Source organism: Mauremys reevesii, unplaced genomic scaffold (assembly GCF_016161935.1).
Source record: "Mauremys reevesii isolate NIE-2019 unplaced genomic scaffold, ASM1616193v1 Contig9, whole genome shotgun sequence".
Taxonomy (NCBI): domain Eukaryota; kingdom Metazoa; phylum Chordata; order Testudines; family Geoemydidae; genus Mauremys; species Mauremys reevesii.
Genome location: NW_024100906.1, coordinates 956,374 through 968,736, shown reverse-complemented (window position 1 = coordinate 968,736; position 12,363 = coordinate 956,374). Strand labels below are relative to the sequence as shown.

The following is a 12,363-nucleotide window of genomic DNA, read 5'->3' as shown; positions in this document are numbered from 1 at the left end:
GACTTGCCCTTTATCTTGAGGCTGATGCTCATTTCAATCTCTTTGGCTCAGGGGTTTAACGGAGATAAGTATCAAGCGACTGACACCAGTTTGGGGAGGATCAGAGTCGTTGTTTGAGCCCCAGGTGTGTGCAGCAAAGACTTTATTAGAAACAGGTGATTTTGCTGTTTAACTGGGGGGGCTGAATGTCAGGAGCTCCTTGTTCAAGCGACCCCAAATTTGGACCACTAATTCTAACCTGTGTCCCCATAAGGAATTCCAAATTTCATGGCAATCTGAGTCAGCACATGGACCGTAGGGCAGGCAGAAAACCCAACCTTTAACCAGAAAGCTCTGCTCAACCTGAACAACAGAGGAGCTCCAGCTCTCCTATAATGTCACACATTGACCCAGTTACAACCCGGGATCAGTTCTTCTTCCTTATCTCATGGGAATGTGGACATGGGCTCAGATCCATACTAGTTCTCCGCACAGCCATGGCTCACCCCGATGGCGTAACGGATGATTCCAGCTCTCTCAGCCTCGGGGATGGTGGCTGAATAAGAAAGCGGATCATTGTATTTCTTCCCATCCGTGATCACAATGAGAACCTTGGTGGCCTCATCCCGAGCGCCTCTCCTAGAGGTGAACAGCTTCCGCCTGGAAAAGAGTGGTGGTGGAAGGGTTATTGATACATAACAGCACCTAGTGCTCGTCCACTGCTTTGGCACTGCAGATCTCAAAGTGCTTTACAAAGGAGGTCACTGTCGTGTCCCCATTTTACTGAAGGGGAAACTGAGGCACAGGGAGGGGCCATTCCTTGCTTAAAGTCACACAGCATCAGAGGCTCAGAGTTTGCAGTGGAGTCCTTGCTCCCATCATCCCCACCCTGCTCTAACCTACTAGTGCCCACTTCCCTCCCAGAGTTGGGGACAGAGACCAAGAGTACTGATGCGACCTGCTGTAACTACTAGTCCCCTCCCACGGCTGGGGATAGAACCCAGGAGTTCTGAGTCCCTGTCCCTTAGCTTGCATGTCCTTGCAGCCCATTCCCTGTGGAGTCAGCACTGGGAGGAGGGCAACACCTACACCACTTCCTGGATGGCGCTGGCCGTGTACGTCGTTCCACGAAGCTGCTCAACCCCCTGGAGAAGTTGATCAGGGTCGCGACTCCTCCTGTACTGTGAGAAGTCGAAGTGCTCTCTAAATTCGTTTGAGTACTGCATGAGGGCAAACTACAGAAGGAGGCAGGGGAGAAGAGAGAAAAACAATACCGGGGTGGAAGGTTAGAAGAGTAGGTATCAGACTCAGTTAAGGTCTGGGGCAGGCGGTCGGGATGTAGCTGGTTCTGTGGGAATTTTTTCCTGGTTTTGGATGCAAAATCTATTTCTGCTCCCTGCAGCACTGCGCCCCCTAGTGCCACACTGGGGTCAGCACTGACTGCAAGGGGCAGGGTAAGTAGTCAGGGTTCAGCCTCTGCCCATTACCTGCGTGTCGGTGTATCGGAAATGCTTCATGATCTCAGAGACAAACCTCTTCATCTTTGGAAAATCCTCACGTGCAATGCTGCCTGAGCCATCAACGAGGAGTGCTATGTCTGTGACATATTTGGGACACTCTGGTGGGGATAGGAAAGAAATATGTCCGACTCCTGACTCAACTCCACAAACATGGAGAAAACTCAATAGAAAGAGCTAGACCAGACCAATGGGTTCATCTAACCCGATATCCTGCCCCCTCCCTGCAACCCCGGATCAGACCAAAGGGCCTCTCTGTCGCAATATCATCCCGTCCCTGTCATTGAGGGGTCCTGAGAGTAGAGCATGACATACACTGGGATGGAAAAAATACACCTCACTCGCCTCCCAGAGCTGGGACAGAACCCAGGATTCTTGACTCCCAGCTCCTACTGACATCCTGAATAAAACCAATGGGCCCATCTAGCCTGCTATCCCACCCCATATCAGACTCATTGGCCCATCTCCCCTCCACCTTCCCATGGCCCTTGTACCCACCCGTGACCCCAGAGTGTAGGTCCCCCCCCCACACTCCTGTGTCACCCCTCACCTGGATGGGTGTCTGGGATGTGCCGGAGCTGCCGGAGGCTCTGGTCCAGAAGGAAGCAGTAGCCATTGACGTACATGTTCTCCCCGCAGGCCCGGTGCACCGTGGGGCCACATGCCTGGGGCACAAGAAGGTACAGGGTCAGTAGGTGCCCCTCTGAACAGAGCACTGAGGGTGGGGAAGAAGGCCAGGGATCTGCTCCACACATGGATATGCAGAGAAAGGCCCTGCCAGGGCAGGGGACCCCCTTGGGGCAGACAGGACCCCAGGACCCAGCACCGAACTCCCAGAGGGGAGATGGAATATCACACGGGGGCATCACCTGGTTCCCATCCTCCCTGCTATGGCAGCATCCAGTCACTGTTGCCATGTCAATGTCACCCGGTTGCCACCCTCCCTGCTATGTTCATGCACAGTCACTGTCATCATGGCGACAGCCCAGTTACAATGCTTCCTGCTACGTCAGCTTCCTGCTTCCTTCCAGTCACTGTCACCATGGCAACATCAGCCAGTTGCCTCCATCCCTCACAACATCATCTCACAGTCACTGTTGCCAAAGTGAGGATACCTGGCTACCACCATTCCCCACTGCATCCTTGTGCCCCCCCTCCAGTTACAGGAGTTACCAACAGCCTTTGCAGTTATCGTATAGTGACGTCACCCAGTTGTCTCCTCTGCACCATTGCTCCAGTCACGCTGACACGGCCCAGTTACTACCATCCATGAGTAGTGGGATTTGCGGGGGGAGCTGTCCCTTGGAATGATGAGGGAGCCAATGTCAGACCCCAGTCCCAGCACCCACCTCCCCTGGGTGTGGTACCTACCAGGAACTGGGAGCCTCGAGCAGCCAGAGACAAACCAAGGGACATGTTCATGGCATCGGGGGGCCCTGACAGGGGAGAGATGCAGACCAGGGTGAGCAAATAAACTCCATTCCCGTCCCAGACCAGAGGATAGAACCAAGGATTCCTGGTTCCCAGCTCCCCCCTCTATAACCACTAGACCTCTCCTCACTGGACTCCACTCCATCCCACAGATCGGGACAGAGCCCAGGAGTCCTGTCTCCCACCCCAATCCTATTGCAGCGCCCCACAGCCCAGGGTGCCCCTACTCTGGATGGGGATCTCCTGGCAGCGTCTGGAGCCCGGGTCGCACTTGTAGACTTTGCCAGTTTCATTCACGTCTCCCATCTGCAGCGGGGCCCCAACGATCAGCCTGTGGGGAGAGAGGAGAGGGGTCAGGGGATGCCCCATCACACCCAGGGGAGTGGGTCCTACGAGGGGCAGCCCAGCCAGACAAGGCCCTCAGCATTGGGCACAAGTCATGTGGGCCCCTGAGCCCACGTTTGGCCCTTACCCCCCAGCACTGGCATTCCCGAACTGTACCACGCTCTGCCCGAACCCTGCTGCTGCCTCATGGAAGGTGATGGGTCCCTCCACATCCACGCTGAATCCACGGCTCGGTGCCAGCACTGCAGGGGTTAAACAGTCATCAGTTAGCGCTTCCCCTATGGAGAATGGGCCAGTGGTTGGGGCTGAGGGGCCGGCTCTTTCTGGCTACAAGACTGAATTTCACACACACACACACACACACCTCGCCCGCTCTAACTCTATAAATCCCACTTCTCTCCCAAGTCCAGGGATAGAACCCAGGCGTCCTGACTCCCAGCTCCTCACCACCTGCTCCCTAGCCCTCAAGGGCTGTATTATGCAAATCATTCCCCACATTCATTTGCATAGTGCCAGACACTCCCACTTAAAAATAAATATGAGTGGAGCTAGCATTTGTGAATGAAGCCCTAGATCAGGGGTGCCCAACCTGAGCCGGAGAAGAAGCCAGAATTTACCAATGTACATTGCCAAAGAGCCACAGTAATACATCAGCACCCCCACATCAGTTCCCCCGCCCCCTCCCAGCACCTCCCACCAACCGGCAGCCCCACCGATCAGTGTTTCCCTCTCCCACCCAGCACCTCCCAATCAGCTGTTTCGTGGCATGCAGGAGGCTCTAGGGGGATGGGGAGGGGGAACGAGGGCACAGCAGGCTCAGGGGAGGGGGCAGGGACTGTGGCAGAGCCAGGGGTTGAGCAGTGAGCACCCCCCGGCACATTGTAAGTTTGGCACCTGTAGCTCCAGCCCCGGAGTTGGTGCCTATACAAGTTGCTGCATATTAATTTCTGAAGAGCCACATGTGGCTCTGGAGACCCAGGTTGGCCACCCCTGCCCTAGATTTATCTCCATCAGCTTTCCTGATGCTGATCCGTAGCGGGTGCACTTCCTGTAGGGGGAGAAGGGGCAGATCAGACTTCATGGACTCAAAGATACCAAGGCCAGGAGGGACCATTGTGATCCACTAGTCTGACCTCCTGGTTAACACAGGCCAGAGAACTTCCCTGTATTAATTCCTGATTGAACTATGGCAGATCTTTCAGAAAAATGTCCAGTCATGATTTAAAATTTCCAGTGATGGAGAATCCACCACAACTCTTGGCAAACTGTGCCAATGGTGAATTACGCTTTGTGACAGACCCAAACCAGTGGGGTACAGGAGTCTGGTAGAGGACAAAAACACTGGTCACTGGATGAGTAGTTTTCTGTTCCCTGAGTGACCAGAGCAGGGGCTGCACTAGAGTAATCAGGAACCTGCTAGACCAATTAAGGCAGAGAGGCTGATTAGATCACCTGCAGCCAATCAAGGCAGGCTAATCAGGGCACCTGGGTTTAAAAAGGAGCTCACTCCAGTCAGGGAGAGGAAATGTGTGTGAGGAGCTGGGAGAAAGAGGCACAAGGAGCTGAGAGTGAGAGGGTGTGCTGCTGGAGGACTAAGGAGTACAAGTGTTATCAGACACCAGGAGGAAGATCCTGTGGTGAGGATAAAGAAGGTGTTTGGAGGAGGCCATGGGGAAGTAGCCCAGGGAGTTGTAGCTGTCATGCAGCTGTACCAGGAGGCACTCTAGACAGCTGCGATCCACAGGGCCCTGGGCTGGAACCTGGAGTAGAGGGCGGGCCTGGGTTCCCCCCAAACCTCCCAACTCCTGATCAGACACAGGAGGAGTTGACCCAGATTGTGGGGAAGATCACTGAGGTGAGCAAATCTGCCAATAAGTGCAGGACCCACCAAAGTAGAGGAGGAACTTTGTCACAGCTTCCTGTTAAAAATGTTGGCTTTATTTGCAGTCACAGGCCAGGTCCGCACTACCACTTACGGTGGCAAAACTTATGTCACTCAGGGGTGTGAAAAAACCACCCACCTGAGTGACATAAGTTTTTCTGGCACAAGTGGCAATGTGCAGAACGCTATGTCGTCAGAAGAGCTTCTCCCACCGACAGAACAACCACCACTCATTGAGGTTGTTTAATTACATTGACCGGAGAGCTCGTCCCTGTAGGTATAGAGTAGCTACACGAGTGATCTTACATCGGTGCAGCTGCATTGGTACGGCTGTGCTGCAGTACGCTCACTAGTGTAGACACGGCCTTTGTTTGTCTAGCATCAACTTTCAGCCATTGGATCGTGTTAGCCCTTTATCTGCTAGATTGAAGAGACCATTATTAAATATTTGTCCTCCTCAGAAGTACTCATAGACTTGGTTTAAGCCACCCCTTAACTAGATTGAGCTCCTTGTGCAGGTTTTCCAATCCAATTGTTGGTGTCCCTAGGCCTAAATAAACCAAAGTTGTGACTTTGGGCCTAAGTGAACCAAAGTTCTTCCATGCTGTGAACTTTAACCAGCCTAAGATGCTAAACAAACAGCAAGCAAAATGTGTAACTGTCAGCTGTCTTAGCTTACAGCTGCAGGACAGTTTGAAACAGCAAAAAGTGGCGGGGAGGAGGGGGAGAAGGGGGAGGAAAATCTGCATGCGTCTGTGCTGTGAAGGCCATAGATAAATATGCGAATGGGAACTTTTCTAACACGCTGAAATGTAATGTTTAAAGTAACTGCTGTTGGGAAGGGAGGGGTGAGGGGGAAAACCAAACAAAAGGCTTACACAAATAGCTTAGGGTATAAATGCTGGGACCCCGCCTGCGCGCGGGTGTGCAGGATTTGAGAATGCTTTTTCTCCCTGGCACCTTATTTAGGCTCAAATAAACTTGGTTTGCTTCTCCACCCTGGTGTGTTAATTAGTGCGACGCACACCGGGCAATGAACCCTGCTGTTGCTCCTCCTCGGGCCGTTTGAGCCGGCAACACTTTCCTTAATCTTGTGGTTCTTTTCTGACCCCTCTCCAATTTATCAACATCCTTCATGAACTGTGGTTACCAGAACTGGACTCACTATTGCAGCAGCTGTTACAGCAGAGCCAAATACAGAGGTAAAATGCAATAGAACCTCAGAGTTATGAACACCCCTGGAATGGAGGTTGTTTGTAACTCTGAAATGTTCGTAACTCAAACAAAACATCATAGTTGTTCTTTCAAAAGTTTACAACTGAACATTGACTTAGTATAACTTTGAAACTTTACTATGCAGAAGAAAAATGCAGCTTCCTCTTTATATTTTTAGAAGTTTACTTTTAGCACAGCACCGTACTGCATGATTTTTTTTTATCTCTGCTGCTGCCTGGGTGCGTACTTCTGGTTCAAATGAAGTGTGTGGTTAACTGGTCAGTTTGTAACTCTGATGTTCTACTGTAACCTCTCAATTCCTGCTCGAGATTCCCCTGTTCATGCATACAGGGATCTCAATAGCCCTTTTGGCCACAGCATCACATTGGTAAAATTTGTGTTGTGGGAACCGAAGCTGAGACCCACCAAATTCATGTCACACAAGAAACAGGCAGTGGATAGCAACACTGAATCCCTAATGCATTGGGTAGCTAACTAACTCCCCACCTCCATCCGTGGGACTGGCTGGGAGAAGTGGGAGAGTGGGGAAACCCCTCTCTGATCTTTAACCTCCTGGGGAAGGGTAGCCAATCAGGGGGCAAGCAGGTCTGAGAGGAATTGTGGGAGAGCAGTAGGGAATGTAATAACCTCTCAGGGTGGCTCTGCTCTCCTCTGCCCTGGCCCTTCTCCTCTCTCCAACCCTGCAAGCCCAGACCTGGGATGGAGGGTCCCCTTGGAGCGGCCTCCTCCAGGCTGGGAGGAGGTAAAGACCCTCCAGATTTGCAGAAGGAGCAGATGTGGGGCAAGGTGGGTTATAGAATTGTGGGGCTGGAGGGTGAGGTTGGAAAATTGTGGGGCTGGCTGGACAAAGCGGGTGCTGAGAGGGAAGGGGCAGGCTCCCCCAATCTTTCCTTCATCCCTTTTTCGGACCTGTCTCCCAATGTGCCTCAAACTCCCCAATTCCAGCCTCAGATCTGTCATCCTTTTCCTCAGACCCCAAAACGTGTGACCTCCCCCGTGCCCTGAGAGGTCCCAGCTTCACAGGCAGCGGAGATGTGACTTTGAATCAGGAAGAAGCTGTGGCAGCTTTACAGCAGGACCGTGCCAACCATGCCCACTTCCTGCCCACGAACCGCAGCCCCAGCCCACATCTTACCAAGCCCACGTGCCCGCTGGAGAGAGAGTCACACCTCCCCCCATCCCCTCCCTGAGACACCCAACAAGTGGCCACATCTCAGTGCCGGGTGAGGGAATCCCTGTACAAACAGCCCCCAGGCCCCACCCCATAGGTGGCTGCATCTCAGCGCTGGGAAAATAACTTCAGAGATTCCATGCCTGCAAAATATGGATTTCATGAGCATTATACCATGGTTTTTCATGTAGTATTTGCTAATAAAACAACCTCCAGAGAATGAGAATTATAATCCAGTGTCAAAACAGAGACCTTACCTGCGTATGCAAATAGATCCACACCAACTTTAGATCAGGCCCTTAACTGTTCATTGCTGACTAACATAGCCTCTTTTACGCTGTTTAGGTTGGCATTGGTGGCCTGTTTCACACATTTTAACAATTTCGCTAGCTCATTGCTCATTTGTGGCCAGTACAGTGTCTCTCCGGTTCTGCATTGACATTTCTCCAGGTCCAAGTGTCCTTCATGTCCTCTTGTGAGCATGTCAGCTTGTCACAACTTCGGCGCTACTGTTCTATTTCCTCTAAACAATACGCCACCCAGGAACGCCGCCAGCTTTTTTGGTGCCCTAGGCGGCAGAAGGTCCCGCCCCCGAAATACCTCCGATGACTGGGGCGGCCGAAGATCCAGCCGCCGCAGTTGATGCCCCCCAAATGTTAGCGCCCTGGGTGACCACCTAATGGGTTGCACCAGCCCTGACACACTGAAAATGTGGAGTTGATCTGGAATGTCCTGACCACACTACGGTAATAGTCTTAATTACCCTCTCATCATTAGCTGTAGCCTCAGCAAGTTCATTGCAAAACCTTTCTGAGAGTGAGCGCAAGACCCCACTCCCCTCCCAGAGCTGGGGCTAGAACCCAGGAGTCCTGACAATGAGCCCCTACCCACCTGCTCATTCAAGTTTCCCTTGTGTCTAGCTCTGGATGGCCATTTTATGCAAATCGTTCATTTGCATAGCAGCAGAAACTTTCATGTGAAGAATAAATATAAGGAGTGGGCTTAGCACTGGTGAATGAAGCCCTTGATTTCTCTCTTGCTGACCCAGATTCACGGGGGAAGGGGGAGTTTCTGTAAGGTCACAGGGGCAGATCAGCCTTCACAGAATAGAACGCCAGAAGAAACCGCTATGTTCATCTAGCCTGACTTCCTGTGTAACTCAAGCCAGAGAGCTTCTCTGAATTAATTCCTGGTTGAACTAGACTGGAACATTTAGAAAAAGATCCAATCTTAATATAAAATTGCCCGTGACGGGGAATCCACCATGACCCCTGGTAAATTGTTCCAGTGGTTAATTATTCTCAGTGTTAGAAATGTTACACCTCATTTCCAGTCTGAATTTGCCTAGCTTCAGCTTCCAGCCATTGGCTCATGTTAGACCTTCCTCTGCTAGACGGAAGAGCCCACTATTAAATATTTGTTCCCCACGCAGGTACTTATAGACTGAGATCACCACCCCTTGGCCATCGCTTTGTTAATCTACATAGTGATAGATTCAAGGAGCTCAATCTATCAGGCAGGTTTTCTAATGCTTTGATCATTCCCATGGCTGTTCTCCGAGCCCTCTCCAATTTATCAACCTCGTTCTTCAACTGTGGGCACCAGAACTGGCCCCAGGAGTCCAGCAGCACTTGCACCACCGGCAAATACAGAGGTAAAATAACCTCTCTGATCCTACTCGAGTTTCCCCTTCTTATGCACCCAAGGATTGGCTGCAGCATCTCCCTGGGAGCTCCTTGGCCCAGGCAGTTCTCGGTCTCTCTGCCGAGTCTATCAGTTAATGCAGGGTCGCCTGGTAAGCTTGTGCCGGGGGAGCCAGAACTGAGACCCATGAAACTCATGTCATAAAAGAAACACCAAACAGCCCATCAGTGGCAACAGTGAATCCCTGACGCACACCGTGGCCATCTCTCCCCAAGAATCCCCTGGGAGCTGCCCCCTCCAGGCCTGGGAGGTAGTAAAGGCCCCTCCCCCAGAGCTGTAGGAGGAGGAAATATGGGGCAAAGTGGGGTGCAGAATTGTGGAGCTGGGTGGGTGGGGCTTGGGGACAAAGGAGCTGAAGGTGGGTGAGGAGCTGAGGTGGCCTCCCCCATTCTTCCCTTCATCCCTTTTCAGACCCAATCTTCCAGTCTGTCCCCCCTTCCCAGGCCCAGCCCTTCCCCCTCCCACCCCAAAGTCAGCCCCTCTTCATTTCCTGATGGGTCCAGGCCTCCCAGACAAAAGAGATGTAGCATTGAAGCAGGGGGAAGCGGCTGTGGTTTTACAGCAGAACTGAGCAATTGCAAACACTGCATCCACATCACACCTGCCGGACCCTCCCCCACATCCTACCGGGCACACATATCCCACAGAGAAAGGGAGTCACATCTGTGACCTTCTCCCATCCCAGAGAGCCTGGGGGAATAGAACACAGAAGGAACCGAACCCAGGAGTCCTGATGATCAGCCCCCCCCAGTCCCTCCTCTAAGCCACAAGAGCCCCATTCCCCTCCCAGATCTGGGGAGAGAACCCAGGAGGAGTCCTGATGCACAGGTGCCCCGTTGTAACCCACCATACCCCACTCCACCCCCTCCCCCAGAGCCAGCCAGAAATAGGACCCAGGAGTCCTGACCATCCAGCTGCTCCCATCCCCCTGCCAGAGGGGTACTCGCTGGGCACCCATGTGGAGGAGCCCAGCGTTTCCCAGTCCCTCTGGCTGGCACTTACCTGCGCACAGGTAGAGGAGCAGAGGCAGGGGGTCCATCCTGTGCTGGGTGAGGGGTGTGTGTGGAGCAGGGAGTGAGAGGTTCAAGGACGCTGCCTGGAGAGGAGGCAACAGAATGCGGAGGAAAGAGAAGTGATACCTGAAAAGAGAGGAAACACTGATGGGGGTGGAGAGGGGACTCAGGGATGTTATAGGGAGGGAGCAGAATGGAGAAAACAAAAAGTCAACTACACCGAGACACCCAGCTAGTCAGACATGTAGGCAGCTACGTGGAGACAGATGAAAAAGCAGATAAAAAAGACCAACCACATACACCCTGAACTCCCCATGGCCTGCCCCACCCCCATCAGTAGTCAATGCATTATATGCGGTGTTGTTAATTTAGTCATTTCCCATCCCCATCCTTTGTAAATTGAAACACCCCTCTAATTTTAATTCTTGGGGAAAATACTGTGACATGTGATCCAGCACCAGCCATGGCAGAAGGGGAAGTGGAAAAACCACACACAGAGCAAGGACCCTGTTCCCCATTCAAAAAACACACAATGGGACCCGCATGCATTTCCTAGTGCCCCTAAACCAGCACAACAACAACAACAACAACAACAACAATGTGCTTTCCAGGCTGAGCATTTGTACAGGGATCCCTCCCCTGGAGCTCGTTCAGCCACCTTTGGGGTGGGACACAGTATTGGGGGAAATCCCCCAAAGCAGGAAATGTGCAGGGAAAACATCTGGCTCAGGCACTATTCAAACCCATCTTTTCCTGTGCATGGGGCTGTCTACATTGTCTCAGAGCATCCATCAAAGATACAATCCTAACCTGGGCACATGGTGTCTGAAGAGCAGGACACAGATCCTGCCAGCCTGAATGGGGAAGGGTCACTGTCCTGTGGGCGTTTTGGGGTCCATCCTAGAGCAACAGAGAATTCTCTTCCTGCACCAGAATCCTATATGGTGTTTCCTGATACCCCTATAAAAACAGCACCACCCTCTACTGACCACTGTAGGCTGCATATTTCTGTTGCTTGTGTCTCAATTAAATTTGACAGACCAGCGAGCCCACTACAGAGACAGGCTGCTTGTGGTTCAGGAATTAAACTGAACTCAGGAACAGGGCCGCCCAGAGGATTCAGGGGTCTGGGGCAAAGCAATTTTTGGGGGGGGGCCTTCCATAAAAAAAAGTTGCAATACTATAGAATACTATATTGTCATGGGGGCCCCTGTGGGGCCCGGGGCCTGGAGCAAATTGCCCCATTTGCCCCCCCCATCCCCCGCTCTGGGCAGCCCTGCTCAGGAACCTAGGTCCTGCTCCTGGCTCTGCTACAGACTCCCTGTATGAGATTGCACAAGTTACTGAATCTCTCTGGGGCTCAGTTTTCCCCAGCTAAGGATAAAAAGCCTTCCTCTGTCTACTTAGACTGAGTTCTTTAGGGTAAGGGTAGTCTCTTTCTGTGCGTCTGCGCAGCACCCACATAGTTTGGACCTGGACCTTAGTCGGGCTCCATGCAGCATCCCAGCCCCACGGGGGTCCCCGGCTCTCAGCCAGGCTCCGTGCAGCACCAGGCATGACAGGGAGCCACTTTCACCTGGGAGAGAGGCACAAAGTGGTTTCAAGACAGGGCAGGAGACAGCTTGGAGAGGGATGGGGGACGATAAATAAGGTTTATAGTGAGGACCCACAGACACCTATTGCTAACTGGGGTCTCTCTAGCTCTCCCCATCTCTCTCTCACACATGAGTCATATCCATCCTCAGTCTCATTAAAAACCCAGCTTCCTCATGCCCAGCCTTTGAGTCAGAGTGAGGGGGCTGAGCTGAGAAATTCACACATTAATTTCACATCCTTTTTAGGCTGTAGATTTGCAAGATGTGCAGGACCGACACCTTTCTGAGATCAATTCCCCCCTCACCTACACCATGACAGATCTTAAAATCTATATGTACACAGTGCCCCGTTTACACAAAGCCGGTGTTTGGGTGAGACAGCTCTGTAAAGTAGGGGCAGGCTTTACAGAGGGTTTTCAGGGTTTTCAGGTTAAGGGATCACAGTGCCATAGAAAGAGGTAGGAACACAGGACTCCCCAGACCGGAGCAC

The 12,363-nt window shown here is 52.3% G+C and overlaps 1 protein-coding gene across 1 annotated transcript in view; it reads right to left on the bottom strand.

The window, feature by feature from the left end:
- LOC120395037 (integrin alpha-D-like) overlaps positions 1 to 10,504 on the bottom strand; it is a 33,137-nt gene extending 22,633 nt beyond the window's left edge. The window contains exons 1-8 of the mRNA XM_039519230.1: positions 10,268 to 10,504; positions 3,400 to 3,514; positions 3,155 to 3,258; positions 2,868 to 2,932; positions 2,047 to 2,161; positions 1,467 to 1,597; positions 1,069 to 1,214; positions 486 to 639 (exon numbers count right to left, since the gene is read on the bottom strand). Of these exons, the coding sequence (XP_039375164.1) occupies positions 486 to 639; positions 1,069 to 1,214; positions 1,467 to 1,597; positions 2,047 to 2,161; positions 2,868 to 2,932; positions 3,155 to 3,258; positions 3,400 to 3,514; positions 10,268 to 10,304 (867 nt within the window). The 5' untranslated portion in view covers positions 10,305 to 10,504. The remainder of the gene's footprint in view (positions 1 to 485; positions 640 to 1,068; positions 1,215 to 1,466; positions 1,598 to 2,046; positions 2,162 to 2,867; positions 2,933 to 3,154; positions 3,259 to 3,399; positions 3,515 to 10,267) is intronic.
- Positions 10,505 to 12,363: the final 1,859 nt, after the last annotated feature.